Source organism: Narcine bancroftii, chromosome 13 (genome assembly GCF_036971445.1).
Source record: "Narcine bancroftii isolate sNarBan1 chromosome 13, sNarBan1.hap1, whole genome shotgun sequence".
Classification (NCBI taxonomy): domain Eukaryota; kingdom Metazoa; phylum Chordata; class Chondrichthyes; order Torpediniformes; family Narcinidae; genus Narcine; species Narcine bancroftii.
This window is the reverse complement of record NC_091481.1, coordinates 3287973-3307514: the sequence shown is the minus strand read 5'-3', so window position 1 is coordinate 3307514 and position 19542 is coordinate 3287973. Positions and strand designations below refer to the sequence as shown.

Genomic DNA, 19542 nt, shown 5'->3' with positions numbered 1-19542 from the left:
GAGCAGCTGTTTCTGAACCTGGTGGTGCGAGTCTTGCGGCACCAATACCTCTTTCCCTGTCCTGATGGTCCCGTGTAAGCGGCAAAAGGAGTGGGCTTCCACTTGTGAGCAGATTTACAAAGGGTGTCACATGCAGAGGGGGGGGAGACCTCCACGGTTCTGCGAGCTTTGATGCTTTGCCCACTCTTAACATGTACCATTGTTATATTAATTTTAACATTTAAATTAAAATGTTAAATTTAGACATACAGCACGGTAACAGGCCCTTTCGACCCATGAGCCCTTGCTGCCCAATTACACAAAATTAACCTACACCCCAGTACGTTTTGAAGGGTGGGAGGAAACTTGAACCCCCAAAGGAAACCCACACAGACACGGGGAGTATGTTCAAACCCCTTAAAGCAACGCAGGATTCGAACCCTGGTTCCGATCGCTGGCGCTGTAACAGCGTTGCACTAACTGCTACACTAACCATGCTGCTCCGTTAAATGGAGGATTATCCAACGGGTCAGACAGGAAACTGCTCCAAACAAAGAATATGTGCTTGCTCCTGGAGGGTCATCTGACAAGGCAGGTTGAAAGTTCATTTCCCCTTTTCTATCAAGGTTAGTCTGCCCACCTTACAATTGGCTCTCTTGAACACCTCACCCCATTTGGGCATACCTGAACCAGCTTCTCCTTCCCACCACAGAGCAGCTCTCTCCCTTTTTCCCCCGATAATGAACCATAGCTCCACTTCAGGTTGCAAGCTGTGGGTGACACTGGCGAGTCAATTGTAAGGTGTGTGCTAGTACAGGGTGGAGTGATATTGTGATGCGTACATGAGAAGGACTGTTATGCCTTACTCATTATTATCAATGTGATTAGATTCTGTACTTAAGTGAGATGCCATGCCTGCTAGTTAGAGAAGGGTGGTGGATACTATTTGCTTCATCCATTTATTTAACTGTGGGAACTATGAGGGTCAAGAACTTCAAATTCCTGGATGTCAACACCTCCAAGGATCTGTCCTGGAGCCTCCACGTTGATGCAACCACGAAGAAATCATGCCAGTGGCTAGACTTTGTGGAGAGTTTGAGGAGATACAGTACGTCACTGAAGACTCTGGGAAGCTTCTTATAGGTGTACTGTAGAGAGCATTCTGGCTGGTTGCATCACTGTCTGGTACAGAGGTCCAATGCTCAGGGCAAGAGAAAACTCCAGAGGGTTGTTAACTTCGCCTGCGACATCACGGTGTGACCGATTATGTTATATTTTATATTGTTTATAGGTATGTTTTATAGGAGATAAATTGTGGCATTTTTTTTGATTTAGGTCACATACAGATACAAATATTTCACAACCCAGATCTCATTTAAAATGCCAGAGCTCTGCTCGTCAGACAGTCCAGGCCCTGGGTGCCTTTGGAAAAACTTTGAAGAAGGCCGATAAGGACTTCACAAGTAGGTGTTAATTGGACATGCTGTGGAGTAACGGATTATTGTTTTGGAAAGCAACAGATGAACGAACTCAGAAGATTGGGTCCAGTGCCATAGTCTGAGTGCAGTTTGCTGTTCTAAGAAGGTCATGTGGTTTTCTCTGAGTGAGAGAGAGAATTCAGTTCTACAGTTCTGGGACTGGAAGAGGACAAGCTGGCAAACTTGTGGAAAACCCCCATTTTGAAGACGGGTTGTGAGTTCTTAGTTCTGTCTGGTCAAAGCCCTTATGGTCCATACAAAAGGAGATAGCTGGCTGTATAATGTTTCACTTGAAATAAGGCAAACCAAAAATGAACTTTGTGGTGACCTGAAAGAAAGAGGTTATCATCTAGAAAACCCTGATGGGCAAGTTTCTTTGGCAAGACACTGAAGTGGCTGATCAGAAGGAATCAGTTGTGGGTGTTCAGTGAGCAACAAATCTCTCTCCAAAAACCGACAAGAACCTTTCTGAGTGGTAGCCATTTACCTTTCAAGCACCAAAGCCTGGTGAAGATTCATAAATGTTAAATTCTGTCCACAGTATAAGAATTGCCTGATACCAGTGAACTTGGAGGAGTGAGAAGTGAGATTGGACTGTGAATCAAAGAACTTCTCTGAATTTACACACAAATTACATACACGTGCGCTTAGAAGTGGGAGGGGATTAAGTTAGTTTAAGTTAATAGTAATAAGTTAAAGTTTGATCCTGTTTTCATGTTTAAAGATAATTAAAAGCAACTTTTGTTTAAGTAACCATTTGTCTTGGTGAATTTCTATTGCTGCTGGGTTTTGGGGTCCTTTGGGCCCATAACAACTGGCACCAGTCTCCCATTCTATCAAGGACATCTCCAAGAGGCGATGTCTTAAGAAACCAGCCTCTATCCTCAAAGATCCCCACCACCCAGGCCATGCCCTCTTCACTCTGCTACCATTGGTAAAAAGGTACAGGAGCCTAAAGACGAGCACTCAGCGGCACAAGAACAGCTTCTTCCCCTCCGCCATCAGATTGCTGAATGAACAATGGACCAAAGACACTGCTTTACTTTGACTTTTCGTTTTGTAAGGTGGTTTATATGAATGTTTGCCCTGTGAAGCTCCCACAAAACAAAGAATTTTGTGACTTGTTCATGACAATAGATTTTGATTCTGATTCTACTAGTGATCTGCCGGTTGTAGCGAGCATTGGTTGCTTAGCAGCGTCCGATGTTTATGAACTATGTGTGATCTCCATGTCTGTGTGTGTGAACGCTCTCCCTGTTGTCACTCCCCGCAGGTAAATAAAGATCCTTGTTTATGGTCAAACTGTGTTCAGACTCCTCCCTGCTTGGACCCTCCAAACTTGTTCTCCACATCACAACCATTCAAGTAAAAGTTTATTTATCATCCAATTATTTATCATTCCCTCTGCAGAGAAAGGGCAGATCTTCATGCAGAAAAAGCCCACCATGTACCCCCCTTGGAACAGCACCTTCGATGCTCACCTGAACAAGGGCCGTGTGATGCACGTCGTCATCAAGGACAAATCGGTGGAGCTGATCTCTGAGACCACCGTGGAGCTGAATTCCCTCGCTGAGAAATGCAAGCGCAACCAAGGAAAAATGGACATTTGGGTAAATTTAAGTGATGTACTTTGCAATTAATGTACAATTTATTGATAGTGAATCAATGGTGTTCCATCTCCCTGCATCTGAGTGGGACAGATGAGGAGAGAGTTTACTGAAAGTGGAGCAATATAAAGTGGATTGTTAGAGTTCTTAACCTGTTTTTTATAAATGTAGACACTCAGCACGGTAACAGGCCCTTTCAGCCCACAAGCGCATGCCAATTACACCCAATTCATCTACAAGCCCCCAGTACATTTTGTACGGCGGGAAGAAACTAGAGTCCCCAGAGGAAACCCATGGAGACACGGGGAGAATGTACAAACTCCTAACATGCAGTGCAGGATTTGAACCCCTGGCCCACTTGCTGGTGCTGTAGCAGCGTTGTGCTAACCCTGCCACCCTTTCCTGAGAATGCATCTACAAATCAGGACGCTTAAAGCTGCAGTCAGTGGGGAGTTACAGGGGACTGGGGCAGCAGAACAATGGCAGCGTCCCAGGTGCTATCCTGACATCAGTCTCTGACTGCGTAGAGTTAGCACGCTCACCCTGTGAACAGGTGGATTCCCATCGGGTGCTCCAGTTTCCTCCCGCATCCCTAAGACGTGCAGGTTGTAAATAGCCCCGTGCACGTACGTGAGGGAGGGGGCTGATGGGAATGTGGGGAGAATTAAAAATGAGATTGTTGTAGAGTTAATGTAAATAGGCAATTAATGGAGAGCATGAAATCAGTGGGCGGAAGAGCCTTCCGTATCTCTCTAGAATTGTGAGGAACAGAAGTTCAAGTCAACTGTGTCATGAAACATAGAATATAGATCATTCCAGCGCAGTACAGGCCCTTCGGCCCACAAAGTTGTGGTGACCTATGTAAACCTACTCAAAAAATCTAAACACCCTACCTCATAACCCTCTATTTTTCTTTCATGCATGGGCCTGTCTAAGAGTCTCTTAAATGCCCCTAATGTTCCAGCCTCCACCTCCAGCAATGCATTCCAGGGACCCCCAAAACCTACCCCTGTGTTTAAAAAAAAACTACCTCTGATGTCTCCACTAAAGTTTTCTCCCTCACTTAGTACAGATGTACACTAGTATTTGTTACTCCTGCCCCCAGGAAAGAGGTGCCAGCTGACCACCCTATCTATGCCTCTCATAATCTTGGAGATCTCTATTCAGTCACCTCATCCTTCTTCACTCCAAAGAAAAAAGCCTCAGCTCTGTTAACCTTGCCTCATAAGACGTTCTACAATCCAGGCAGCATCCTGGTAAATCTCCTCTGCACCCTCTCCATAACTTCCACAACCTTCCTGCAATGAGGCGACCAGAACTGAACACAATACTCCGTGTGGTCTCACCAGAGATCTATAGATCTGCAACTTTAACTCTTGACTCTTAAACTTAAACCCCATGACTAATGAAGGCCAGCACACCATAAGCCTTCTTCATTACCAACACCCTTGAGAGATCAGTGGACTTGGACCCCGAGATTCTTCCACACTGTTAAGAATCCTGCCTTCACCCATGTACTCTGCTTTCAAGTCCTCAATGTAGGCTTGGCCCTTTGAAGGTGTCACACTGTGGGAGCAAAAGTCAAGAGGAGGTGAAACTAGAGAGGGATCGGAAAGCTATGGCAGGACTTTCAAAATCAAGACATTCCTTAACCACCAGCTGGTGCAGGTCAGCAGGCTCACAGATGGTAGGTGAACAGAAGCAAAAAAGGTCAAATATATCGATCAAGAACCTGAAAGATTGTGGCCTGTTTAAATAAACCAGAATCTGACAATCCACTGATTGATTAAGCGATGCTGTGTGGTTTTTAGTGTGATTGAGATAGACAACAGACTCGCCAAGGCAAATAGCGCCTTTGGAAGACTACACAAAAGAGTCTGGAAAAACAACCAACTGAAAAACCTCTCAAAGATTAGCATATACAGAGCCGTTGTCATACCCACATTCCTGTTCGGCTCCGAATCATGGGTCCTTTACTGGCATCACCTACGGCTCCTAGAACGTTTCCACCAGCGTTGTCTCCGCTCCATCCTCAACATTCGTTGAAGCGACTTCATCCCTAACATCGAAGTACTCGAGATGGCAGAGGCCGACAGCATCGAATCCACGCTGCTGAAGATCCAACTGCGCTGGTTAGGTCACGTCTCCAGAATGGAGGACCATCGCCTTCCCAAGATCGTGTTATATGGCGAGCTCTCCACTGGCCACTGTGACAGAGGTGCACCAAAGAAGAGGTACAAGGACTGCCTAAAGAAATCTCTTGGTGCCTGCCACATTGACCACCGCCAGTGGGCTTATATCGCCTCAAACCGTGCATCTTGGCGCCTCACAGTTCAGCAGGCAGCAACCTCCTTTGAAGAAGACTGCAGAGCCCACCTCACTGACAAAAGACAAAGGAGGAAAAACCCAACACCCAACCCCAACCAACCAATTTTCCCTTGCAACCGCTGCAACCGTGTCTGCCTGTCCCGCGTTGGACTTGTCAGCCACAAGCGAGCCTGCAGCTGACGTGGACATTACCCCTCCATAAATCTTCGTCCGCGAAGCCAAGCCAAAGAAGATGAATGTGTTAGAATACATGTGGCAAATCAGTAAAGACCAAGAAACAAACAGAGAGAAACCTCATTAACTGCTGGAATAATTCATCTCTTTATCAGTGCTTTGAACAGATAGGAATGTTACAGAAATCTGTTCTAAAATCTCCAACATCTCCGTGCTCCTCCACCTCTGTCCTCCAGATTATCCCCACATTTACTTATTTATCTCATTCTGCCATGGCTGGCCTTGTCTTTCGTGAAGCTTCAGAGTTCCCTGTCTGGATCTTTCCCTCTATCCAACGGCCAGTGATTCTCAACCTTTCTCGGTCTAAAGCCCATCTGACTTCCAGCCGAGCATGCCAGGGCCCACGAGTCACAATCACTGGGCAATACTTTTAAGTCAAAGGCAACTCTGTAAGAAACACATCTTTTTTTAAAACAAAATTATTTAATTTCACATATGTATTAAAAAAAACATATAAATTTCATATTTGAAACTAATGAAAACATTAATACATAGTGAGTGATTTTTAAAAATGTTCTTCCTTCCCCCCCCTCAACAACCCAATAGAAAAGAAGAAAGAGAACAGTATTTATTAAAAACTTACTAAAACTATCAAATAAAATCTAACATATCTTCATTTTCTTGATTTTATAAGTAGGAGAAACACATCTTTATCTAATTTTATTTTTAAAGACCCGTTTGGGAACTTGCTGTGGCTGTGGTCCACTGGTTGAGAAGCAGTGGGCCCTTTCTCATTTAGTATTTCATTAGGTATCTCATTCGCTTTCTCTGGATCCAGGCAGAAATTCTCGAAGAATAGATAGGTAAGAAATACTCACATTCACAGGAAGAACCTGCAAACTCCACGCAGAGACAGTGCCAGAGGCCAGGAGTGAACCTGGATCCAGCCACTCTATCCATTAGATTCAAGATTCAATTTATTGTCATGTAATAAAGACAGTGCAATGAACACAGAATTTGTCTTTGCCTGACACGAAGCGGACAAATTCGCCATCGGCAGAAATTGCCTGAAGCGCCTCTTGCAGTCAGAGAAAGAGAAGCAAGAGAGTGTCCCTCCCAGAGTAACCCAGTGTCCGTGGATTCGCCTCCAGCATTTCTACAGCCCCCGCAGCCTCACAGAGTTCGGTCCGAACCATCAGCAGCCGGATCTCCAGATACGAACGGCCGACACAATCAGGAACTTTTCAGCGCCCTTGCGTCCCAGTTCCAATATCTGGTACCCCCTTCAGCCAGTCTTGAGCAAGTCTCCAGCAGTCTACTGTCCAGAATGAATCCCTCAACCGCAGTCACCAACAACCCGCCACCTGTGTGTTTCTTGAACCACAGAACCCCTCACTAGCCCACAGGGCTCATGCCTGAAGTGTTGCTTACCCTTTCCTTCCTATAGGCGCTGCGTGACCTGCACCGGCACATTTGTGTTCTGCACCAGGCATGAGTTCCCTCCTTTGACCTTCAGTCCTATGCATTTCTGGGCAACCTCCTTTAATGTACATATAGCATATGTTTGAGAAAAAGAGCCAACGAATGTCCTTGTGTGTGTAACCCAGACCCTCCACTGTTAGTTTATTGATTCCTGAAAGAATAAATTTAAACTTAGACCTACGGCATGGTAACAGGCCATTTCTGCCCTCAAGCCTGTGCCACCTAATTACACCCAAATGGCCTACAACCCCCGGTACATTTTAGAGGGTGGGAGGAAACTGGATCCCTCAGGGAAACCCACGCAGACACGGAGAGAACGTACAAACTCCTTACAGACAGCGCCCGACTCGAACCCCGGTGCTGCTTGCTGGCAGTTGTAACAGTGTTGCACTAACAACTATACTAACCGGGCCGACCAAGAGAAAATAAAATTTTAGAAATATTTTCATCATGGAAAAGATTACACATTCTCCCACCTTAAGCACCTGCAGGGCCAACCCTTTCATCGATGAAGGCAAACCCAGCATTATCAATTCCCTGCAGGTAAATCTAACCAGAGGCCAGGATTCTCATGTGTGTAACAAATATCTTTTGATTGTAAAACTCAGCTTAGAGCTGTTTATCTAATGAGTTGGTAAATCTACACCATGAAACCTTATGTCTGGGTTTTCACTCTACAGGGTGATCTCAGGGTTTGAAACAAGTTATTAGCTCTTGCCTATGACCTCTTCCCTGTGGGCCTGTGCTCCAACCCTTCCCCTCCCCTCCACCATTTTATTCGGGAGACTGTCTACATTTCGTCCGTTCCCTTGATAGAGGGCTCAAACCCAAAACGTTGATTCTGTATCTTTGCTGCTAAAGTCCCTGTTTAACCTGCTGAGTTTCTCCAACATTGTGTTTTTACTGCAATCACTGCATCTGCAGTCTTCTCTTAAACAAGTTAACTTGCATTTCTCCATTTAAAAGCCAATGGGCCAGGCCCGCAACCCCCAAAGACAATCGTTCCCTTTTCCCTTCTATCAGGACGTCTGTTTGTGGGTAGAAGGTAATAAAACAACCCCTTTACTTCCAGAATATGAAAGTGCTGGGAATTCTGTAGGTCTGTGGAGGATAAACAAGTTGGTGAGCTTTTATCAGCACAAGGACATGTGAAGAGCCAAAGATGTGGTGATGCTGAGAATGGGAAGGGGTGATGGGAACAGAGGGAGCATCTCCCACAGGCTAGAGATGGGAGAAGAAACTGAAAAAGTTTGGTGGTGGTGCCAGCAATGAGAACTCTGTGAAGGGTTAATAACTACAACATGATCTGACTGGAGGAGGGTAAATAAGAACAAACGAGATATGATGGAACATACAAATATCAAGCACTGCCCTGCTGGAAATTCAGAGTAGAAGAGCTCTGAAAATATCAAGAGGTCAGGCAGCATCTGATTTCAGTTTTATTATCAGAGTACATACATGATATCACGTATAACCCTGAGATTCTTTCTCCTGTGGGTCAGCAGAATTACCACTTATTGGTGATGCAAAAACAACTACAGAGCAGAGCAAGCAAAGCTGAATCGTCTTTGCAAGCCGATGGCCTTCCACCAGAACTAACCAGCTCTTGCCACAAGCTGGAGCTTACTGAACTCAACGTTGGATCCTGCAAGCTGTAACCTCCCTGAGCTGCTCCAGAAGCTGACGTTGGGCTCTCTGGAACACGCTTGGGATCCAAAGATGGGAGTGGGAGAAGTGTCGAGCAGCAGGAAGGTCAGGGACACCCTCGTTGACCAAACAGGTGTTCGAGGCCACTGCTCCAAAGTTTTGTAACTCTTTGCTGTACTAATAAAAAGCCGTTGACCTGAAAGATTAGCTCTGCTCCCCCATCTGTAGTTGCTGCCTGACAAGTATTTCCAAAGTATTTAGTTTTAATTCCAGATTTTCATCATTAGTAATCTTTTACTTTTCTCTAACTTTTATTTACATAGCAGCTTTCATTTCAATAGCTCATGGAACCTTAATCAGAACAGATCTAACAAGAAGGAACAAAAGCAGAAACTGGAAAATCCCTGATGTCTGGCACCTATGGGGATTGGTAGATGCTGGTTAAGTGAATTTTCCAGTTGCATGTTGCATGAATTAGCAAACAGCAAGGTGCGCCAATTTTAAACTTCAGTATTTTTTATCTATTTATTTTCCGAAATTTTTCTTTTGCAGGTCGCTTGAACTCCAGATAACTGGTTTATGTATTTGGCTAAGTGGCCAGATATGGACGTTCCTGAGCTTGTCTCTGCTCTGTAACACACACACACACACACACACACACACACACACACACACACACACACACACACACACACACACCTACAACTTCCTGGAATTTTAAAATCTGCAGAAATATGTGAAAAGCTAATATTTTAATCGTCTTTTCCTTCTCTCATTGACCCTTGCATTTCTCTTTTTATGAAACAGTTGGATTTAAAGCCACGTGGACGAATGCTGATGACCGTGAAGTACTTGGTTGAACAAAATGGTAAGTGATCATTCCTGTTGTTCCTTTCCACTCCTGAAGGATCGCAGTTAGACTGAACACTGAGATTGCAGTTAGACTGAGAGGGTCAAGTATACAGTTCTTGTTGAAAGAAAGGCAGTGAACTCAGTGTAGATCCTTTCCCAACGGCGCTGGAATCACTCCTGAAGGAGGGCTCAGGCCTGAGCCGTCGACTACTTTGCATGACCTGCTGAGTTTCTTCAGCCCTTCTGTGCATCCCACCACAGGGTCAAATGGTTGAACCACTCAAGGTCCCCTGTAGAGTTTAATGTCATTGGCAGGCAGAGGGATGGAGAGCTAAAAGCTTGATTTCCTCCCCCATGAGAATATTGACTCATTTCTTTGTGGTGTTTCCCCATTTGTGGCTCAGATATGTGAGGCATTCTGAAAGCTGACCAGTGCGACATTCCTCCTCCACCATGCCCCCTGAAAAGATCCCCCTCCCCAGAGAGAAGGCACAGCCAGCACAGCCACTGCCTCGCAGCACCAGAAACACATTCTCCCGTGAGCTTACCTCATGTGTTCTGGTTACCTCCCACATCCCAAATTTTCCACCTCATGTGCAAGTGAGGGGGAAATCTGGGGGGAGTTGGTGGGAATGTGGGGAGAATTTTTTTTAAATGGTCTAATGTTGGATTAGTGTCAATGAGAGATTGATGAACAGCTGGGACCTAGTGGGCCGAAGGGCCTGTCTCCATGCAGCATCTCTCTATAAATCCATGAGAAACAGAGGTTCACATCAAACAGTGTGCTGAACAAACGTTGAAGGGAAGGAAGCTGCCACAGTGTGGGAGCGAAGGTGGGGGTGGGGGAAAGACGAAAGAGGGAACTGAAAATTAACGGGAATTGTTAAACCAAGACATTGCTTAATATAAACCAGCGTAAATCATCAAGGACACAGATGGTGGCTGAACAGAGCAGGATTAATGATAACTCCCATACACATTGTACAATGAACATATGCCCCGACAGAACCCCTGAACCATATTTGAATCCCGCGCTGTCTGTAAGGAGTTTGTATGTTCTCTCCGTGTCTGCGTGGGTTTTCCCCGGGTGCTCTGGTTTCCTCCCACCCCTCAAAGCGTACTGGAGGTTGTAGGTCAATTGGGGTTTTATTTTGGACAACACAAGTTTAAAAGGCCAATTCGCCTTCTATCACATCGTAATGTAAAAATAAATATTTGCTGCAGCCAAACAGGTACTTTGTAAAGGAAATGGTATACTGTACACTGTTCAGTTAAACAAGATAATAAATGCAAAAGACAATAGTGCAAGAAAAAGTGACTTTGCAATATTGCAGACAGTCCTTATGTGGTGTTGGAGCTGTCCCTGATCAGTGTGAGAGGAGGTTCAAGAGCCTGATCGCTGTTGGATTAAAAACTGTTCTTGAACCCAGAGGTGCTGGTCTTCCAGCTTCTGGACCTTCTGCCCAAAGGGAGTAGTGAGAAGAGGTTGAGGCCAGGGTGATGGGGGGTCTTTCATGAAATTGGCTGCCTTCTTTAAGGCTGCACCTCTCATGGACATCTGCATTCAAATCTGTGTTCAAATTTCTCCACATTTTCAAAGAATGACCTTACACTCCATTCTAAAGGAACAACGGTTGAACTGTAACAAAAACAGCGACATGCACAGAACTAAAAAGAAGTGAAAATGGCCCAAGGAAGAACAGAAATTCAATTTCTGAAGTTGAGGTCCTTTCTCTTGCTAATCTTCCGGGTGTATTATTAGTGTAGGAAATGTACCATGTTTCCCCACTCCATCCCCTCCCAACCACACTGCACAATTTGCCGGCACCCAGCTTTGAATGAGGTGTGTATTCTGGTCTACGTAGTCCACATTCGGGAGACCTCCCACTGGTGGAAGGAACTTAAAGTTCAGCCCACATCCCTAAGTTGGAAATTCAGAAATCCAGAACTATCTTTTTGCTCTCACTTCACCAACACGTCACTAATGTGTGAGACTGTGCAATCACCTACCACCAAGTTTAAGGGAAGTTACTTTCCCACCATAATTGGAGTCTTGAACAAATGCTACACCAGTAAGATAATATTGCCTTTGCTCTATTCTAACTCAAACATTCAAAGGTTCCTTTTATTGTCACATAATAATACATTAAAATGTAATATACATGATAGGCTTCAACTTCTGTCCGCTGTAAGGCAAACATAGAGTCGCCATGAGCATTGCCTGGTGCCCCTAAGAATAGAGGAAGGAGAAGCAAAAGAGACTCTCTTCAGAAGCACTGAGTGTCCGTGGATTCACAGCCTCTACGGCCATACAGACTCCTGACCAAACTATTGGCAACCTGAGCTCCAGATCCAAACCTCCAATGCAATCAGGAAGCCTCCAGCGCTCAAGGCCCTTTGGGAGTCCTTCTTGCCCTCAGCACTCTCTCGAATCCCATTTCCGATACCTGGTTTCCATGAGCCAATCCCTAGCAGTCTGCAGACCGTGCGAGTTCACTAACCGTAAGTCGCCCTCAGTGTGGATCCTGATCCCATGACTGCCCTCTGTACCATGTTTGCACTGCTGTACTATCTTTAAGCGAACTACCTGGAATACCCATCTAACAAACTCTCTGTACCTCTGAACTCACAACATGTAACTCATGCTTTGCAGAAATTCATAAAAGTCCTGTTTATGACAACTTTTGCCCTCAAAACCCTGTAGAATGTCAACTGACATGTCAAACAAAAGGCTTGGGCCCAAGGTTTAATGCAGCTTAATACAATTTGCACTCAGATTTCTTGAGCATGCCGACATGGAGCTAACTTCCAATAACTTCATTTTGATTTATTGTCCCAACTTTCCACTTCTTACATTCACAGATTGGAATTAAGCTAGTCCCTGAATTAGATGAAATGGCCAGGTAAAATGGGTTATTTTAATTTACTGAGGTGCTGGGAAGGGGAGAATAAAGAGTATATCTGTGATAGGGTGAGCTGAGTGAATGTGATTGTAGTAAAAACACAGAAATGCTGGAGGAACTCAGTGTCCATAGGAGATAAAGACATATTACTGATGTTTTAGGTCTAGGCCCGTCTGCGATGTGCTCAGACCATAGAGAAGGTACTGTTCCTCGAGCCTGCTTTGGGCTTCATTGTGACAGACAGAAGGGTCAAAGTGAGGACTAATTCTTGGTTCCTTCAGTCTGCAGAGAAGGTTTACCTTCTATTCCTTATGCAGCAGGCCGGGCAAAGCCTCAACTGCCTTGCCGAGTCCTACGTTTACATAAATCTGGTGAGGTGGGGGTCAATGCAACACACAGAAGTTCTATGACACAGAAACAGGCCCTTCAACCAACATCCTTGCCAGCCAAGCTGGTCCCATTTGTCTGCGCTCAGCCATATCCCTCAAAACATTTCCTAATCATGGTACCTGTCTCATTGTCTCCTAAACATTACCACTGAGTTGTCTCTGCTTCTAACACTTCCTCTGGCACCTCAAACGTATCAACTTTTGGTGGGACCACATATGTGTCCATAATTTGTTATTTTAAATGGCTTTTAAAAATCTAGACATACAGCACGGCCCACGAACTGTATTACACCCAGTACGTTTTGAACGATGGGAGGAAACCGGAACACCTGGAGGAAACCCACGCAGACATGGAAAATGTACAAACTCCTTACAGACAGAGCAGGATTCGAACCTGGATCAGTGGTGCTGTCGGTGTGTATGTGCATTGTTTAAAATAACAAATTATAACTGCCAGTTATCATTAATCCTGCTCTGTTCACCCACCACCCGCTGTAAAGACGTTGTGCTAACCACAACAGTAACCATGTAATGGGGGCAACACAGGCTCGTATTAATCTCCTCACTAAAACCTAGATGATTATTGAGAGGGAGGTTGATCTCTCTCCAATTTTACATACCCCTCCCCATCCTTGTCTTTCATGCAATCCCTGATATCCACACCACCAATATAATTTTGGTGCATCTGTTAGGCTACAAGGCAAAGACAGCTGGGTCTGCTCTGAGTCATCAGACTGAACGGTTGTTCCAATGGCTTATCTGCGCTGCCTGTTCTCAGATATAAAGCTGTGGATCAGATGACAGAAAGAACATAGATGCTCGTTCGTTGTCCTTCATCCTGTCCAGGGTGGGGAGGTTCCAGAGAGTTAGCCTTCGACAGAGGAACGTCCCTGTCACACAGCTGTAAAAATTCAGTTATAAATATGTCCTTGACAATGTCCCTTCATGCTTCTGTAAAGCTTTGAACTCCAAATATATTTTTGAGTGGTTTTGTTCTCAGCGATTCTTGGACGTTCAAGATCCTTAAGGAGAATTTGACTAGGAGAGTTTCCTTTCGGTTCATTCCCATTTTTAGTGCAACTGTTTGTTTTCACATGTCAGACCTCACACACAATTGTGTTTGGGGTAAAACATGAAAGTCTGCATTTGAAGTAAAAACACAATGCTGGAGAAACCCAGCAGGTAATATATTGCAAAGATAAAGATACATAACCGATGTTTTGGGTTTGAGCCCTTTATCGACGAAGGAGCAAAATGTAGACAGGCATCTGAACGAAATGGTGATGGGCGAGGGGCAGGGGGAGGAGCACAGTCCCACAGGCAGGAGGCAACAGGTGGAGGGCACACCTTATAACTTTCTGCAGAAAAACATAAAGACTGCAAGTGTTGGAACCCTGAGCAAACAAAAAACAGGAGGATCTCAGCGGGACCAGTCACATCCATGGGTAGAAATGGTCAGACAATGTTTTGGGTAAGGACCATTTATCCAGACTCAGATAAAAACGTGGAATTATTTATACTTAACGGGGAGGAAATACTGGCGAAGGGGCTCCATAGACCATAAGATTGATTTGGGCGCCTGCCTACATTTTGCACTTGCCTTGATGAAGGGCTCAAGCCCAAAATGTCGGTTCTCTATCTTGATCTCTGCTGTATAAAGGGCACTGTTTGACCTGCTGAGTTTCTCCAGCATGGTGTTTTTACACAATTGCATTTGATCAGTTAGTCACAGCGCTTCATGAATATTTTTGATCTATTATTTTTTTCTCTGAACAGATTGGTAAAACCCTTGCTGCTTGTTTCCAATTATTTTCTATTTTAGTTTCAGATCACTGTCACGTGTACTGAGGTATAGTGAGAAGGTTCGTTTGGCAAAGTGCAGCTAGTCAACCCATTTATATTACAGCAGTTAAAAACAGAGTATAGCAGTTCAGAGAGAGATCAGTTAGTCCAGAACACAGGCAACATTATGTTACAAGGTGAAGTTTCTCCATGTAGCTATATGGGAAGAGCCTACAAAGGTATCAGAGCCGCAGGGGTTGGCTTCTGACAGCAGCACGAGTAGCTTAACATCGCATCCACTTTACAATTAGGCTCTGCTCAGTCACTGCCCCAGGCCCCAGTATGGGGTCTCTCAGTCTTCACTGGGCTATTGTGGGTGTAGGGTAGCAGTGATCCAACTGTCAGTTGGTGGTTGGGGAGGGGAAAGAAATGAATAACCAATGATGGGGAAAAAACAATGACAGAATTTAACTAATAGCGTGAATAACCAACAAGGTAAATAACCAATGAGGTAAATAACCAACGAAGTGAATAAACAATGAGGTGAATAACAATGAGGACAACCAATGGTGTGAATACCCAATATCAAGGCCTGTGTGACATATTGAGGCAGCATTCCATTCACTAAGTAAATCATTCTTATCCTTTCAATAGCTCACGAAATACTCAGTCTGCCATTTATTTTAAGTGTATACCAGAAAACTGCTTGTTGCCAACATTTCAAGTAATTTAAACCATTGGTTGCTATGGAAACACAGCCATAATCCGCGAACAACCTCTACGAGCCTTCATTCAATTATTTGAACTCCATGCTTCGTGTCTAACAGAAAAAAAGGAAAATAATTCTACTTCAAAAGGAAAAGTGCCAATTAGATGCTTGGAGTAATGTAAATGAATTTTAACGAACCTCTTGATGAAATCACTCGGGGAGATGGAGCATTAATGTGAGAGCCGGTGAGATCCAAGAGATAGCAGTGTTGGGTCCAGAATTAGCTCGGAGAGGAAGGGATGTGGATGACAGGGCTAGAGGGAAGGATCTCCGATGCACAGAGCAGCGTGGAGACAGACAATGTTATCCAGTGTTTCACCAGCTCATCTACCAACTGGTAAGTGGGATTAGGCAGGGCAGCTCTGTGAGAGTGGACATGGAAAGAGTGGCTCAAATGTGTTCTTCCCACACACACCCCCCCCCACTTCACCAACGCACCATAAAAGTCTACAATGCACTTCAAGGCAATAATTGAGATACCGTCTGTAAAGACATTGAGTTCCATCCCTAAACTCTGCCACATGGTGGTGCAGCCAGTAGAGTCACTGCCTCACATGCGCCAGAGAACTGGGTTCGATTCGCCATCTGCGTGGAGTTTGCATGTTCTCCCCATGCTAGCGTGGGTTTCCTCTGGGCTGGCAGGTTCATCACCCACTGGCATGTGGAGAGGAGAGGGCTGGTAGGTCACATCTGGTAGGAGCTGATGGAACTATGGAGAGAGTAAAAATTAGCATTGGTGTAAACAGGTCAGCACAGATCTGGTTCCTCTGCTGTGTGACCTTCTGGCCTTAAATCGGAGCTCGTAAAATTATGTCGCAATTATTCAGTGTAGCATCTCTCCTGCACGTTGATCCAGAAGTATGAAACAATCTCGTAAACCTCCTCTGGTCCCTCTCCAATGCTAGTACAGGGAGTCCCCGGATTATGGACACCATCCAGTCCTACGCCTGTCTTTAAGCCGTATTTGTAAATAAGTCAGAACAGATACATGCGCATCTTATTTAGCATCAATTAATCAAATTTTTGTCTTCGTGCTGTTTATGAAAAAACATTAAAGAAATAGTTCTTAAAACAGTTTAGAAAAGATAAAAGATCATGATTAAAAGTTAACAGTTTTGTTCCATCGATGTCTTGTGGGACATTTGTGAGGTAACATTATGTGCATGAACGAATCGGGGGAACAGTTTGTTCATAAGTACGAGTTATCATAAGTCTGGGACTCCCTGTACATCCTTCGATAAGGAGCCCAGAATTGTTCACAGTGCTCTAAATGTGGTCTCACCAACACCTTATAAAGCGCTTTTAATCATCTGTTGACTGAAAAATGCTGCCTCAGTCATTTCCGCTGCAGCCTGCTTCCATCCATTGGTTCAGTTGGTAACCAGGTGACCCAGAGGGGAGGGTGGGGCTGTTCACAGTTGCATTTGGTTTCTGATATCCACTTCTCCTCCCATCAGAAAACAAGGAGAGCGCGGAGAGTGAAACAGAAGGCTTGTTCACACTGCACCAACGCAGAGGAGCCATCAAGCAGGCCAAAGTTCACAATGTCAAATGCCACGAGTTTATCGCCACCTTCTTTCCGCAACCGACATTCTGCTCCGTCTGCCATGAGTTTGTTTGGTACTTCTCTTTCATTTACCTCCCATTGTAAATGCAGTGGTACCTGTTCCTCTCCTCAAACATAAGGGAGCAGAGGTTGGTTTGAGTTTGCAGGGATTAATTGAGGTGAAGTTACTGTGTCTTCCCATGCTCCATTCTGCTGATCGCAGAAACTATGGAGAAATAAAGTTCCTTTAATAGTACTGCTACTGTTAAAACAAGTGAATTCACGGTAATGTGACGTAGATCTGTCACCTGTCTATTTCAATGTCTCTGAAGTCGTCACTGGACAGGTGAGTCAATGTTCGAGGTAGGGTGTCATGGTGGTTATCATATACAGCTGTGGTGCAGTGCCCTAAAGTCATGGAATTATGGAAAATAGGGACAGGAGAAGGCCATTCAGCTCTTCCAACCTGTCCCATCATTCAATGAGATTAAGTGACCTCAGTACCCTATTCTAGCTTTCTCTCCAGACCTCTTGACCATTTTAGCCACAAGGACACATTCCAACTTCCTTTTAAATATATCTAATAAATTGGCCTCAACAATTTTATGCAGCAGGGATTTCCACAACTTCCTGACTCTCTGAGTGAAGATGTTTTTTCTCATCTCAATCCTCAACGGCTTCGCTTTATCTTTAGACTTTGACTCCTTGTTCTTCCTGCATCTAACCTGCCTAGTCCTGACAGAATTTTATGCCTCTCAATCAGATCACCTCTCATTCTCTTAAATTCCAATGTGCGTAACCCTGGTGGATCTGGTCCTTCATCCGTCAGCCCTGCCGTTCCAGGGATCAATCTGGTGAGCCTTCGCTGCACCCCCTCAATAGCAAGAATGTTCTTCCTCAGATTAAGAGTCCAATTCATCTAAAGATGGGTCACCGTGCACAGTGTTTCTGTGACTGGGCCACAGTACCTAAGAAGTGAGGTATTGTTGCTGGACATTTAAAATTCATTTAAATGAAGCTGGAATCAAAAGTCAGAAAGTATAATAAAAGTCTGTGATTGTTGTTAAAAGCCTGTAAGGAACAGAAGGAGACTATTCAGCCAATTATATTCATACTGTCCATCGTAGGCCATGGGCGCCACGGTTAGTTAGCCCAGCACTATTTTGTAGCACCAGAGACCAGGGGTTGGAATCCAGTACTGGCTGTGAGGAGTTTGTACATTCTCCTTGTGACCTGCATGGGCTTTCTTTCACCCTCCAAAACACAGTAGGTTCCTTGGACACATGGGTATGGGCTCATAGGCCATGCTGTATCTCGAAATCTATCTTTTAAAAAAAAAGATGAATTCCATGGTCCTTTGGCTGAGGTTTTTCAGGAGGCTCCTGGGAAAACATCCTGCTGTAATGATGTGGGAGTTGAGAGTTTGAAGACTGTTGCATGGGATGGGAACCAAATCCAGGTGAAGTACAAGCAGGGGGAAAGTGAATCTTTGGAATTGTATTCTCTAGAAATATTTGAGAGCATTTAAAGAGGCTTTGAACCATCAGGGAATTGGGGGCAATGGGGAACTGGCACAGAAGAGATGCGACCTGGGGCAGATCAACCATGATCTTATTGAATGGCAGGGCCGAGTAGCCTCCTCCTCTTCTGTGTTTTTTCTTATGCTTCAGCACTGATTTCTATCCATTGTTGTTCCTCTCAGGGGGTTGAATAAACAAGGCTACCAGTGCAGGCGTAAGTTGTTTTCCAGTCTCCATATTATTTTCCAGTAACATTTGGACGCTGCTTCGATTGTGGACATTTTGATTCCACTCTCCATTTGCCCTTTCAGAGTGTAACACTGCAATTCACAAGAAGTGCATTGACAAGATCATCGCCAAGTGCACAGGGTCAGCTGTGAACAGCAGGGAGACCATGGTACGTACGTATGCTGCAGCATTGCCAGGAGCTTAGATTCAGCTCATTTGATAATTTTGGCCTAGAAAAAGCAACAAGCATTATAATTAGGTTAAACAAGAGAATCTGCCGTCGCTGAGGTCGAGTGCTGGAGAGGCCATGTTTACAAAATTTTGGTTTACACGTGTGATTAACTCTGAAGAGAGTCTTGGATACCTCCAATCGACTTCACTGTATAAATGTTTTATTTTCTGGGATTCTCCAGTTTTTTCTTTCTTTTTTAGGGGTAAGGGATGGGAGGATATATATATATATACACCACATGTGTAATTTCTTTTGAAATAATTTACAATTGAACGTAATGTAATTATATTGTGGTTAAAAATTTATAAATAAAGTGATGGAGAAACTCAGCAGGTCACGCAGCTTTCCATGGTCAGTCAAGGGTGACGATGTCTCGAGCCTGAGAGGGGTACAGTAAAAGTCCAAAAATCCAGAGGCCAGAAATCGGGACCACATGAGGATCCAGACTTTTTGAAAATTCTCAGACTTTTTAAATTTAGCAGAATTTTGTGTGGGTGAGTGCGTAAACGCCACAGATGCACAGCGGAAATCGTATATAGCAAACATATTTACAGACCCATAATAATAGATCCTAAAGTATTTAAATTTTGCAGTGTGAATAATTAAGAAACCAGAATGTGGAAAAG

At 44.4% G+C, this 19542-nt stretch overlaps 1 protein-coding gene across 12 annotated transcripts in view; it reads left to right on the top strand.

Moving 5' to 3' along the window:
- prkcq (protein kinase C, theta) overlaps nucleotides 1-19542 on the top strand; it is a 97224-nt gene that overhangs the window by 57855 nt on the left and 19827 nt on the right. For 10 of the 12 annotated variants that reach the window (XM_069910087.1, XM_069910082.1, XM_069910080.1 and 7 more), the window contains 5 exons: nucleotides 2868-3067; nucleotides 9503-9563; nucleotides 16848-17010; nucleotides 18639-18670; nucleotides 18768-18853. In XM_069910087.1, the coding sequence (XP_069766188.1) occupies nucleotides 2868-3067; nucleotides 9503-9563; nucleotides 16848-17010; nucleotides 18639-18670; nucleotides 18768-18853 (542 nt within the window). Of the gene's footprint in view, nucleotides 1-2867; nucleotides 3068-9502; nucleotides 9564-13099; nucleotides 13254-15638; nucleotides 15728-16847; nucleotides 17011-18638; nucleotides 18671-18767; nucleotides 18854-19542 lie in introns of those variants that run through there. The other 2 variants (XM_069910089.1, XM_069910090.1) reach the window with 2 other exon arrangements.